Source organism: Rhagoletis zephyria, unplaced genomic scaffold (genome assembly GCF_001687245.7).
Source record: "Rhagoletis zephyria isolate East Lansing unplaced genomic scaffold, Rhagoletis_zephyria_1.1 Rzeph_scaffold_11495, whole genome shotgun sequence".
NCBI classification, from domain to species: Eukaryota; Metazoa; Arthropoda; class Insecta; order Diptera; family Tephritidae; genus Rhagoletis; species Rhagoletis zephyria.
Window position 1 is genome coordinate 4986 of NW_016168572.1, and position 12625 is coordinate 17610.

The window sequence follows — 12625 nt, forward strand, 5'->3', positions numbered from 1 at the left end:
GAAGTGGTTGACCCGAACTCGTAAAGAAATTTCTGTACGAAAAATAAAGAAAATTCTGAAAAACTTCTGCAAGAACTTCTTCACATAGCAGCATTATTTTCATTTCTTTACCGATTTTCTTCCGAAATTTCGTAAAAGAATCAAAGTGTGCACAGTTCATTTCATTTTAGAAAATTCGGCACAAAATCGGATGAGATCTTTACGAATTCCTTAAAATTTCTCTACAATTCAGAATACTATGAACAAATGGTTTGCAGGGTATATTCGTAATAATTCAAGTGAATTTTAGTTATCTTATATTGTATGTATATGTACGAACAAACTGCTTAAATAAAACTATAAACTTTTCGTCATAATCACTTATTAATTGAAGCGCATAATTAATAAACATCTATCTTTGCACACACATTAACATTTTGCTTAAAATTTTTGGTACCGCTTAGTTGTACAATGTGTTTTTTTTTTAATACTATGTGTTTATGCATATGCATATTTTCTTAGTTAAGATATCTGGCTTGTTTTCAACTATTTGAGCTTCTCTGTAAATACATACATGCTCACGCTTATTCTTACATGGATATATACTAATGTACTTTGCTTATTGTAATTGAAACTAATAATATTTTTGGTATACACGCAAAGCGCAAATGACTGATGAAACGTGCAAAAAGTTGAAAGGAGAATCAACAATGCAGTAATAAGTTTTTTTTTTAACACTGAAATTTTTTCATTGTTTTTGTCTTTTTTTCATTTCATTAGCGCTTGACTCTTCGAGGGTTTATATTCAATCTGCCATTTTCACAAAAACTACTTTGTGATCTTAGAACTCATGTTGTCATGATGTTAATTGTGACTTTGTAATTTAATAGCAATTTCTTCTGTCAAGCGTTGTACAGTGTCAGCATTAATACCACCGATGACAGTTAAGTCTTAGGTGGATTTTTATATCAGAATCTCATTTTTGTGACAAATGCAGATAGAGTAGTATTGAATATAAGCCCTAGTTGTGTTATCTCCTAACAACATTTTTCTTTATATTCTACAAATTAATACCATTGAATTTACACGACTCCTTNATCTTAGGTGGATTTTTATATCAGAATCTCATTTTTGTGACAAATGCAGATAGAGAAGTATTGAATATAAGCCCTAGATTTGTTATCTCCTAACAATTTTTTTCTTTATATTCTACAAATTAATACCATTGAATTTACACGACTCCTTTAAATGCCATTTATGTACATCATCTTCTTGTTATACATTTCTGCATATATGTATAATGTATCTATATTCCTCCAAGTATGTAATTCTCTTACTTTGTTTTCATGTCTTAAATCATCACAAGCATTTTTTTATAACTTACCTTACTGTGCGGCTAGGCTACTACATTTATATACTTAATTGTTTTTCCTTATTTGTCACATCAAAAATGCTAATCCGTCACTTGTTTTCCTATGATGAGTATGAGTGCGCTTATGTGTGTGTGGGCTCACGTAATTAATAACTANACATCAAAAATGCTAATCCGTCACTTGTTTTCCTATCATGAGTATGAGTGCGCTTATGTGTGTGTGGGCTCACGTAATTAATAACTATTTCGGTGCTTGTCGTTTTTTTGTTGCTTCTTATTTAAAGAAAATGCGTTAAATCTCATTCGTTGACATCCTCTTCGGATGATGAGCTAGCAGGGATTGTAGAAAACCATGGTTCACGATTGTTATTTTTGATTGGACTGAAAAAAATTAAAACGAATGTTAGGTTAGATTTCGAAATCGTTTTGAAGTTTAAATTTTGTCAGCATTTCTGCTCACAAACTGCAAAATGTGCAGGAAGTAGATGGGAAGAAGGAAACAGGAGACCTACAAAATTCCAGTTAGACTTCATGCTGGCCTCATGGTGAAATAATAATAAGGTGTTGTCACTTAAGGGGTGGTTGTTGTAATTTTGGCAATTTCGGTATACCAGCGTTACAGTAATGCCTACTCTATTTATTCCAATTTCATTTCTGGGCAAAATGGAACAAAAGATGGAGCAGACAATTTTGTGAAAAAAGTATGAGCAGGTATCACTGTTTCTTTCTTTCGCTTTTGCTTTGACCTTTCGTTTCAAATTCATTGAAAAATTTGAGCTATAATTTCCAATAACTGTGATTTTGTAAGTAAATTTTTGGTAAAATATAAACTACATATCCAACATATTATTGGAGCAGTGCCTCGGATGGCTACGATAATGNGTTTTGGCAATTTCGGCATACCAGCGTTACAGAAATGCCTACCCTATTTATTCCAATTTAATTTCTGGGCAAAATGGAAAAAAAATGGAGCAGAAAAAAATGAAAAAAGTATGAGCAGGTATCACTGTTTCTTTCTTTCGCTTTTGCTTTGACCTTTCGATTCAAATTCATTGAAAAATTTGAGCTATAATTTCCAATAATTGTGATTTTGTAAGTAAATTTTTGGTAAAATATAAACTACATATCCAACATATTATTGGATTTGGTCTAACAATTTAAATGCATAATTATTTTATAATATTACTGATAGAATTCAGAAATGTAATTTTAAGATGGTAACGAAAATAAAGGTCGTAAAATAAAATTCCCTTTAAAGTTTAGATATTTAAAAACTAAGTACGCATATTCATGTACTTTAGAACTTAAGGAAAAAATACAAACAAAATTCCATACAGGCTAATATGTAATTTTTATTAGAATTTAAAAATAATTAAATAAAGAGAACGGTATAATTTAATTTGTTTTAATATGAANGATGGTAACGAAAATAAAGGTCGTAAAATAAAATTCCCTTTAAAGTTTAGATATTTAAAAACTAAGTACGCATATTCATGTACTTTAGAACTTAAGGAAAAAATACAAACAAAATTCCATACAGGCTAATATGTAATTTTTATTAGAATTTAAAAATAATTAAATAAAGAGAATGGTTTAGTTTAATTTGTTTTAATATGAATAAATAAAAGACGGAAAATAGTCCTTACTTTTTAAGTTTTAACCATCATCATATGTGTGTGGTACGACCGAGTGGCCTTTTAAGTTTTACAAATAATAATTTTAAGGTAGAAAAATTAAACTNTAGTCCTTACTTTTTAATTTTTAACCATCATGATATGTGTGTGGCACGACCGAGTGGCCTTTTAAGTTTTACAAATAATAATTTTAAGGTAGGAAAATTAAACTGAATAATAATTATTAAAATTAATATATTTGATCGAAAAAATAAAAATTAAGTAATAATAATTTCTTTTGAGCAAAAAAATTAAACTGTAATTACACTGGTTTACAGAAAAAATATTTTATTGATGCAAGCTTCATTTAACTGGTGTGGGGTCCACTGACATATTTATGTGTTGGAAATAGTACTTAAAAAGCAGTAAAAATAATCCTAATCTTTTCCCCCTTTTTCTACTACCCCAAAATGCATGGCCGCAATTGGCATGCAGAAAAAAAGAGGTTATGTAACCCTTATATTTATTTAACCATGTGCTGCCCTGCTTTGAATGTCCCATGAGCACATGTGATCGGAATAATATAAAATAGTTCTTACTATGGAATTTATGCCTTCTATTTTTTTAGTTCTGGTGCACAGGCTCTAACTGGTGATCGGCTACAATTTTATTAACTTCACCGTACGCACTTCACCTAATGTACCTTTTCAAGCGACGAAATAAAGCTTAAATCTAAATGGGCTGCAAGCTAGTCTAAGGATATCTTCATTAAAAGGGAGGCTAAATGGCTCGATTCTCATTTGAATTTCCAGCTATGCTTCGTAAATTTGTTTTTTACGTTATATAGGCGTATTTTAGTTTACACATTTAAGACGGTTTTTCGTCTCTTTGAACAATTTAAAAAAGCGACTTTCACTTTTAGGTAACGATATGTATACGTATGTGGAAATAAAATGTTTTTTGTTAACAATGATAAACATAAACCAACGGTGGGCGTGGTAATCAAGTTGTAGATTACTACTAATTTCTTCAAACTAAAACAGGTTGAAAGTTTATTCTAAACTGAAGCCTATTTAAAGAATTTCGGCAGTGATTTTTGTGGGTGGTGGGTTGGGCAGAGGACTAATCTCCAGATTTACGTTTTTCTAGATAAAAAGTATCAATCGAATATTTTTAATTTCTTTGATATACAAACTGTAGGTCCCTCCGCTTTGTGTGACAACATCAAGGCGCACGCCACAAATTGGAGGAGAAGCTCGGCCAAACATTAACTTATGTGTAAGCGCCAATCTATTATATTATTATTATTATTATTAACTCACGCCTCTCAACAGGAGCGTACAGGAATGGGTCAACTTAAGATGGCATGGCTTAGTCGATACACACAATGTCAGTGCGGTACAGCATGGGCTTCAAATGCTCACAAAACTCATTTAAAGACAAGCACGTACTAGCACCTGGGGTAGAGCGCTCTTATTCCGCTGCTATAATTGCAAATGCAATAGAGTCCATCGTTTCCTTCAAAATATGTAAAATCACTTTGTACATTGCATTTACCAATAACATGCACTCTTGAACCCGAATTTTCTGAATTCGTAATTCGTAGCTAGGTTACGAAAAACGAAAAATCTCCATGCTGCAACCCTGGCGAAAAAGTGTGCAGCATTTCCTGCTATCAGTTGTTTTTCGAAGTCAGCTATATGAAGGAAAATAAAGTGGAAAGGAATTGAAAAAACACTGATCATGTGCTTGTTTATAGTAAAATTTGTTCATTTTACATATTTGGAGGAGAATTATGGATTCTGATGTATTTCCAATTGCAGCATCGAAGTAAGAGCGTGCTATGGCAATGGATTCACAAAGGTATGCGGAGCTGTCGGGCAAAATAACCATGGACCCATCTATGTCAGCTGCTGGTTGAGCCACAAGCTATAACTCCTTCTATGCCTGAAGAACTGGTTCTCAATCCAGTTAATGCAATAATGGCTTCTTCCAAGCCATTGAAAATATGAATTTTGTTAGGTCCACAACCTGGTTGCGCTTACTTCTGCCTTCGGCTCCGCTTAGGGATTATAAGCCTTACTAATGAGAATTCTCTTTTCTGTGTTGCCGGAGAAGAGGGCGGAAGTTCCTCTTCTACTGTGAAAGGTATACAACATTTATTGTGCATATAACCCCGGCTACGACANTTCTTTTCTGTGTTGCCGGAGAAGAGGGCGGAAGTTCCTCTTCGACTGTGAAAGGTATACAACATTTATTGTGCATATAACCCCGGCTACGACATCCACTGTTTCTTTGCACAAAAAGTGCGCCGTTCAATCCAAATTTATTAATAAACTAGAGCTCGGGAATTTTAAACCTTTGTTTAAATTAAAGTTTAATCCTTTGACTACATATGTACGTTAAAGTCTTTAGATTGGGTGATGCGTTTGCATACAACAACCCAAAATGATTGTACAAATAACTAAACCGTACCCAAGTTTCTCGATAAGGGGCAACAAACANGCAGAACCCATATCGAAATTTACAAAAAGTGCGCCGTTCAAACCGAATTTTTTAATAAACTAGAGCTCGGGAATTTTAAACCTTTGTTTAAATTAAAGTTTAATCCTTTGACTACATACATATGTACGTTAAAGTCTTTAGATTGGGTGATGCGTTTGCATACAACAACCCAAAATGATTGTACAAATAACTAAACCGTACCCAAGTTTCTCGATAAGGGGCAACAAACATTCTTTTTGGTTCGTTCATATAAAGCACTATATAAAAATATACGTACATATATGCGAAAGGCAAATTTATCTGTTTAAAAGAACACCACTAATATTTCCTGCAAACACACCTCGATTTACATCTTTTTGCTTAATTTTTATCTCGATTCCGACACAGAATTGTTTTGGTACAAAATTATGCGAAAAAGCTGTCAATTTCTTCCTCGTTTGTTTTTAGGCATGCCATTTTTACGAATTTCGAAGGTACGATTCGGATTGCAGCATACCATTTCTAAGATTCGTGACAAAATCCGAATACGAAAGTGTTGCAGAAAACAGAATAGGGGTGATAAATTTCGCTTTGGTGTAAGAAAAGTTGTTCTTCCTCTAAACGAGGAATTCGTATGCACAGGAGCAACGCTAATGCATGTACATTTAATACTTACGCATTTTTCTTTGGATTTGTTGGCAGCGTGTGCGAAATTCGATAATATGCCTGCTCCTGTTCTTCCTTATTGTCATCCATCGATTTACGTTGCAGTGTCATTGTCTCCTGCGGTGTTGACTCTACTTCCTCAGCATTCAAATAATATTTAGCGCTCTGCGCTATTTTACAATTCTCACACTCACTCAAGTAATCGTCATCCAAACTGGTGTCGTTCGGTAGAAAATGCTCCTTCGGATTTAGGCAATTTTTAGAGGTTGTACAGACGGGTAAATGTTTGGCAGATGATAAAGTATTGCCATCAACAACGTGGGAATTGAATTGTGTTGTTGCATTTGCTGTTGTAGTGGTTGTTATTGCATTTGCGTTTGTTTTGGCATGATGACTAGCATACTGTTGTGGATAGGCGGGCATACTACATTGCGATACCGACACTGACACTGCTGCCAAGGTAGACGGTGTGCTGTTGGAAGGTGATGGCTGGTTGTTCATATTATTGCTGTTGGTGTTGCTGCCGCTGCAGCCTTGCTGCTTTTTGGTACGCAATGTCTTTGGCAATGTAGTGCTACGCCCGCTTCCTCCTCCGTTCTTTGACGACGTTTCGTGCTTGCTGCTCGTGCCACTATTTTGACTCAAAGCATTACTGCCACCACAGCCATTGTTGTTCTCATAGAGATCGACTTCCCCACCACCAATGGGTATACTGATCACTGAAGGCACCTTGCTTACCACACTGGCAATAGTACTATTCAGCGAAACTTTTCCACTAATGTGTTTTGGCAGTGTATAGGTCACGTGGCTATTTTGCAGCGGGTAAAAGGTGCTTGAGTTTATTTTGCTGGACTTCTCTGAAGAATGTGAGACCGAGCCGACGGTGTTGCTGGGAGTGATTCCGCCGGTGCCACTACTGCTGTGGGCCGCTGTGCCGCCAGCGCTTTTCGTTATCACCGGGGATAGTGGCAAAGTGAGTGATGGCGGCGAATTTTTATTGCTACTGCTGTTGTTAATGCCGATGCTGCTTATAGGATCTAGATTATTATGATGATCCTTACGCGACGAATATGCCGCCGTAGAAGTTGTTGGTTTACTGAGGGTGCTAATCGTCTGCACGGCAGTACAGCTCGAGGAGACAGTGGCAGTTGCAGTAGTGGTGGGCGTAGTAGCAGCAACAGCAGCACATACATTCGATGGTTTGGTGGTCGTGGTCATAATGCTATGATTGTTGCTTGTCGAAGACTTTAAATTCGTTAGAGATTTGTGAAGTTTCGGTGGTAGTATTGGATTTGTATCGTTGGTTTGTTGTTGTTGATGGTGCTGATGGTGTGGTTGTTGTTGCGAATGTATGGTGTTGAAGTGTTGCGGTTGGGGAAAGTTCAAGTAAGCGTCGACCTAGTTTCAGTAAACAAGTTTAAAACAAAAAAAAAAAAACATATTTATTAATAAATTATTAAATGCGAAAATTACCAACACAACTAAGTAAAATGAAGACAAAACGACATGAAATTACAAAAGCTTGCTAAAATATTTCGAACACTTATANTGGAAAGTTCAAGTAAGCGTCGACCTAGTTGCAGTAAACGAGTTTAAAACAAAAAAAAAAAACATATTTATTAATAAATTATTATATGCGAAAATTACCAACACAACTAAGTAAAATGAAGACAAAAACGACATGAAATTACAAAAGCTTGCTAAAATATTTCGAACACTTATATTTAATACCATCTACCTGCAAATTTCATCAAAATGAAGCCACAGCTGACTTAATTGTCAGCCTTGTTAAAATAAATTGTATGGATGACCGTTAAACCCGAGACGAGTTAAGCACGCGGGTCTAAATTTTATTCAAATTGCAGATAGAGGGTATTGAATATAAACTCTCGACATACATATATGTACACTAGACTGCATCACTCCCCATACAAAAAAAAATCGGTAGGTACTAATTTTCCATTGGAACTATGAAATCTATTATATTTTCAGACTTGCACCAAAATATTTCGGAAAAATATTAAGATTTACGTGAGCTGGACCGATTAAAAGTACCTCCAAAAAGTGAGATTTTTATCATTCAAAATAGTTTTTTGAGGTATTTAAAAAAAAACACCTCACATGGCTAAACAGTATAAGCATAGAAAATTTGCATTAAAATATTAAAAACAATCAACAGAATCCTAATAATGAAATTTTTGATGCATTTTGGACTTTTTTCAAAGATAGGTTTTTGAAAAACTTAAATAACTCCGCCAAAACTCCACCGATTTAGAATTATAGGATATCATTGCAAAGGTATTTTCTCATTTTTATTTTTTTTTTGCAAATAATTTAATTCAAAGTATGAAAGATAAACGAGCGTCGTTCCAAGTTTAATTAATACGGCGTTTCCACGATTCACAATTCGCCCTCTCATTCGTAACTCGCTCTCCCATTCGTCATTCGCCTTGCCAACTATCTTCCGAATTACTTAATTCGTCATACAAAATTTTGAGAGCGATTAACCTCATTTATATATAATTCAGATCGAATTACCATGCGGATGACCTGCGAATCGGTGACTTCTCTAATATTTATCGGAAATATATCGAAGTTTTCACCGACCTGGTCCCATTTGCTGGCACTTTTTCTAGTTATAGAATAATATTAATAAAATATTGTCTATATAAATTAAAATTGTTGATAACTTAAAGTTTAGCTCCATTTTCGATATTTGCAGTACACAAAAATAATAACAAATAGCGAAGAAAAAGAACAAAAACTAGAACTGACAAATGAATTACTAATGTGTGTCGTGGAAATAGGGTAATTCACGAATTAGATGTGTTAATATTTGAAAAAATAAAAATTGGACATGAATGCGTTTGTTTGGAAAAAAATAAAAAGGGTGAGAAAATACCTTCCAGTTATACCTTATAAGTGTAAATCGGTATAGTTTTGGTCCAGTTACTTATATTTTTCTTAAACCAATTTTTGAAAAAAAAGAAAGAAACAGCATAAAAAATCTAATTATTAAGGTTCCGTTGAACTTTTTTTAATTTTTTAAGCTTAAATCTTTTAAGAAAACGTTTTTTTTAATTTAAAAGAAAACTACATTTTTTGAGGTATTTTTAAATCGGTCCAGCTCACGTAANATTTTTTTTTAATTTATAAGAAAACTACATTTTTTGAGGTATTTTTAAATCGGTCCAGCTCACGTAAATCTTAATATTTTTTCGAAATATTATTGTGCAGGTCTTCAAATATAATACATTTTGTAATTCCGGGGGAAAAAATCGAAACTTTTTTTCGTGATGAAGTCCAATGTACAAAAGGAATACTTCTATACTGCTAGTGCATTCAAAGTACATTCCCCAAAACTTCAATGTCGGTACACAGTGACTCAAACTTGTTGACTTTTTATAAATATCCTTCAAACTTCAACCAAGAACATATAAATCACAGTTTCAAAATTCAGTGTCGATACACAGTTACTCAAACTTTTTGATTTTTTAAAAAAGATGTTCGCAATGTGTTTCAAGCAATTTTTTTTTCTATAATACCGTCACATGATACAAAAAAAGAACGTAGTTTCAATAAACAACTTTTGACGGATAATAAAATTTTTTGAAGTTTCATAAATTGTGAGTATTATCAACAGCCTTGCCACTTTGATAATATAAAGGCAATAAATCGGAGAATTTTCTTTCGCATATTTATACCAATGTAATAATATTTCAAATCAAAAACCATTACCAGTGCTTGGTATTTTTTTACTTACGTAGCTCGCACTATTTTTGTTAAAGCTATATAAAATATAAACTACTAAAGAAGACTTCATTGTAATTGTTCTTTTTATTTTATAATAAAAACCACGCGCGCATTATTTTGTTATTTTTTCTTTTTCTTATTTTGAATACAATCTTGCGATTTAAAAATCGAATTCTAAAGAATGTTCTTCCCAAATAAAACCTTTTTATATTTTGGCTCAAATTTAATTTTAAATTTCTCATCAGATTTTGAAAAAAAATTAGGCTTCGTGATTACCGTATCGCCATTAACTTTCACAAATGTTTAAATTAAAATGCAAATCCTCGTATGTATTATTTATTTAAAAATGGTTCTCTTTTTTACAAAGAAATCGCATTTCAGGACGAATGAATAAGGCTTGAGCCAAGAGCTTGTGTGCGCAAATCCAATTTTTGGCAAAAAATATCAGTTACGCGGTTTTGCACAACGACGATACGCGGTTTTGTACTTTAAACGACAATACGTAAGTATGTATACACTTTCTTCATGCGTTCTGAAACCTAATCGTCAACCCGGCATAATTTTCAAGTCCATAAAATAAAATCTTCTGCTTAAAAATAAAATATTTCTTCTAGTGATCAGGTAGCATGAATTTGATGAAATGTCATAATTTTATTAAAAGTCAAATGGTTAACAACAACAACGAATGTCATTAAATGAAACTACCTTCTTTTTTGTATCATGATGCCGTCCAAACTTTAACCAAAAACATATAAATCACAGTTTCCAACTTTATATAAAATTTGGGAAATTTCAGTAAATTTTCATCAAAATTTCAACTTTTTAATCTGAATCTTTAGAACATTTTTGGGTATGCAATTGTATGGCCTACACACTTTAAGTCAAATGAAGTGCAAGTTTTCACCGGTTAACAAATCGCATTAATTTTGGAGATTTTTTTAACTGCTTTTGCGGTTTTTACACCCGAGCGAACTTCTGCACAAGGGTATTATAACTTTGCTTACAAAACGTTTGTTTGTAACAGCCAAAACGAATCGAGATAGATACACTCAAATGTATACATAAATGCTCAGAATGATCGATTAAACCGTGACTGTCTGTCCGTCCGTCCGTCCGTCCGTACGTCTGTGCACACGATAACTCGAACGAACGAAGCTTGATACGTGTACTTCTTTTGAACGTAGGATGGATGGTATTGAAAATGGGCGATATTGGAGTTGGTAGTTTTCAGAAATACGAAAACTGCGATATTTTAATAACTAAATACTAAAGCTTATGCACACAAAATTTATACTTTAAATAGTATTTAGACGGAAAATAAGAACATTATAAAGTTTTGGAAAAACTTGGCGTAGCCCCACCCACTTATGAATACATATGTATTGGCGATTCCAGCGAAAAGTCTACAGCGTAAAAAATTAAAAGTGGCAAAAATCAAGTTTTTGTAAATTTATGAGAAGCGCTATACCCCCAGTCAGCAAAAAAATATCAAAAATCAACGCGAGTTCTTAGCCTTAGGAAACTTGCACTTTATTAAGCTAGCATTTAATAGGCTACAAAACTGCATACATAGAATTTTTCTAAAAAATTCTTCATTAAAAGTTTGTTACCGTTGTAAAAATTTATTGAAAATTTCGAATTTTTCTACAAAGTTCAGCTGCATTTTTATAAAATACATATAAATATACATAGTAAACATACAAACAAAAGAGAAATAAGCAAAACTAGCAAAAATGTCCCTAATATTTTTCACATGATTTTAACTAAATTGTTTGGTATTAAAAGCAAGCAGACCTGAGTAATAAATATACTCCGTTTTAAGAAAAAACTAAGTTTTGTAGGTTTTTAAAGACAAAATAAGATTTATTTTTTCATTGATGTGCATACACATATGTATACTCAGAAAAAGGTTTAGTTATAATTACCAAGATTTGGTTATAGTTGGATATGGCGAAATAAATATCTAGTTCACGAAAGTCTGCAATTTACTTGAGACTTCTAGTTGGGACAAATGTATATTTGTTAATAATTACAAAACGACTAGCTTCAGCGGACAATATTGTTAGTTGAATAAAATCATTGTTGCGCAAATATAAACAATGCTTTGGTTGATACAAGTTTTCAATTAATTTTGGGAATTTGCTGTAGACTTGAATCAGCTAACCGTTTATTACACTGGACCACAAATTTCAACTTTTTCTCTTTACCAGAAACGCCGTTATGAAATTCTTATGTAAAATCACCCCCTGATTCCGAAAAAGGTAATAAAATTTTCTATAAACTGTGCATACAACACTTTTTGCTAGGCCCTGTAGATTCAAAGATAACGAACAATCATTACCGATTTTTTCAATTTTTTTGTAAAAATATAAAAAAAATTGTACTTTGCGGGGAAGGATCTCGAAAACCTTTTATTTTTTGCAGATTTTTTTTTTCTCCCTAAGCTCTGTTGTATTACAAAAAAAATAAGCTATCATCGAANCATGAATATGATCCGCTCTCAAACCAAATCGTGGTTGCCTCAACTAAGATTTGGTAACTATGACTAAACCATGTGTTGAAAGAAAGCGTATCTGTTACTTTATACGTCAGCTATTTCCAAATAAAAATAATTTGCAAATACCTAACTCACTGTTTATTCGATGGGCCCGTGCCCATCTCTAGTATTTACCAAACCCTTCAACTAAATTAACGATTTGGTACAACCTAGATGAATATTAGAAGCTTTCATATATTTAGTTATAATTACCAACCCATG

General features: G+C 33.1%; 1 protein-coding gene across 1 annotated transcript; it reads right to left on the minus strand.

The window, feature by feature from the left end:
- Positions 1–1554: 1554 nt before the first annotated feature.
- On the minus strand, positions 1555–7512 carry LOC108377112 (cell wall protein DAN4-like; the record flags this gene model as incomplete). The annotated part of the gene is made up of 2 exons (XM_017633373.1): positions 1555–1732; positions 6125–7512. Coding segments are annotated over 2 exons (1470 nt in total), but the record flags the coding sequence as incomplete, so codon positions are not given.
- Between the last annotated feature and the right edge of the window lie 5113 nt (positions 7513–12625).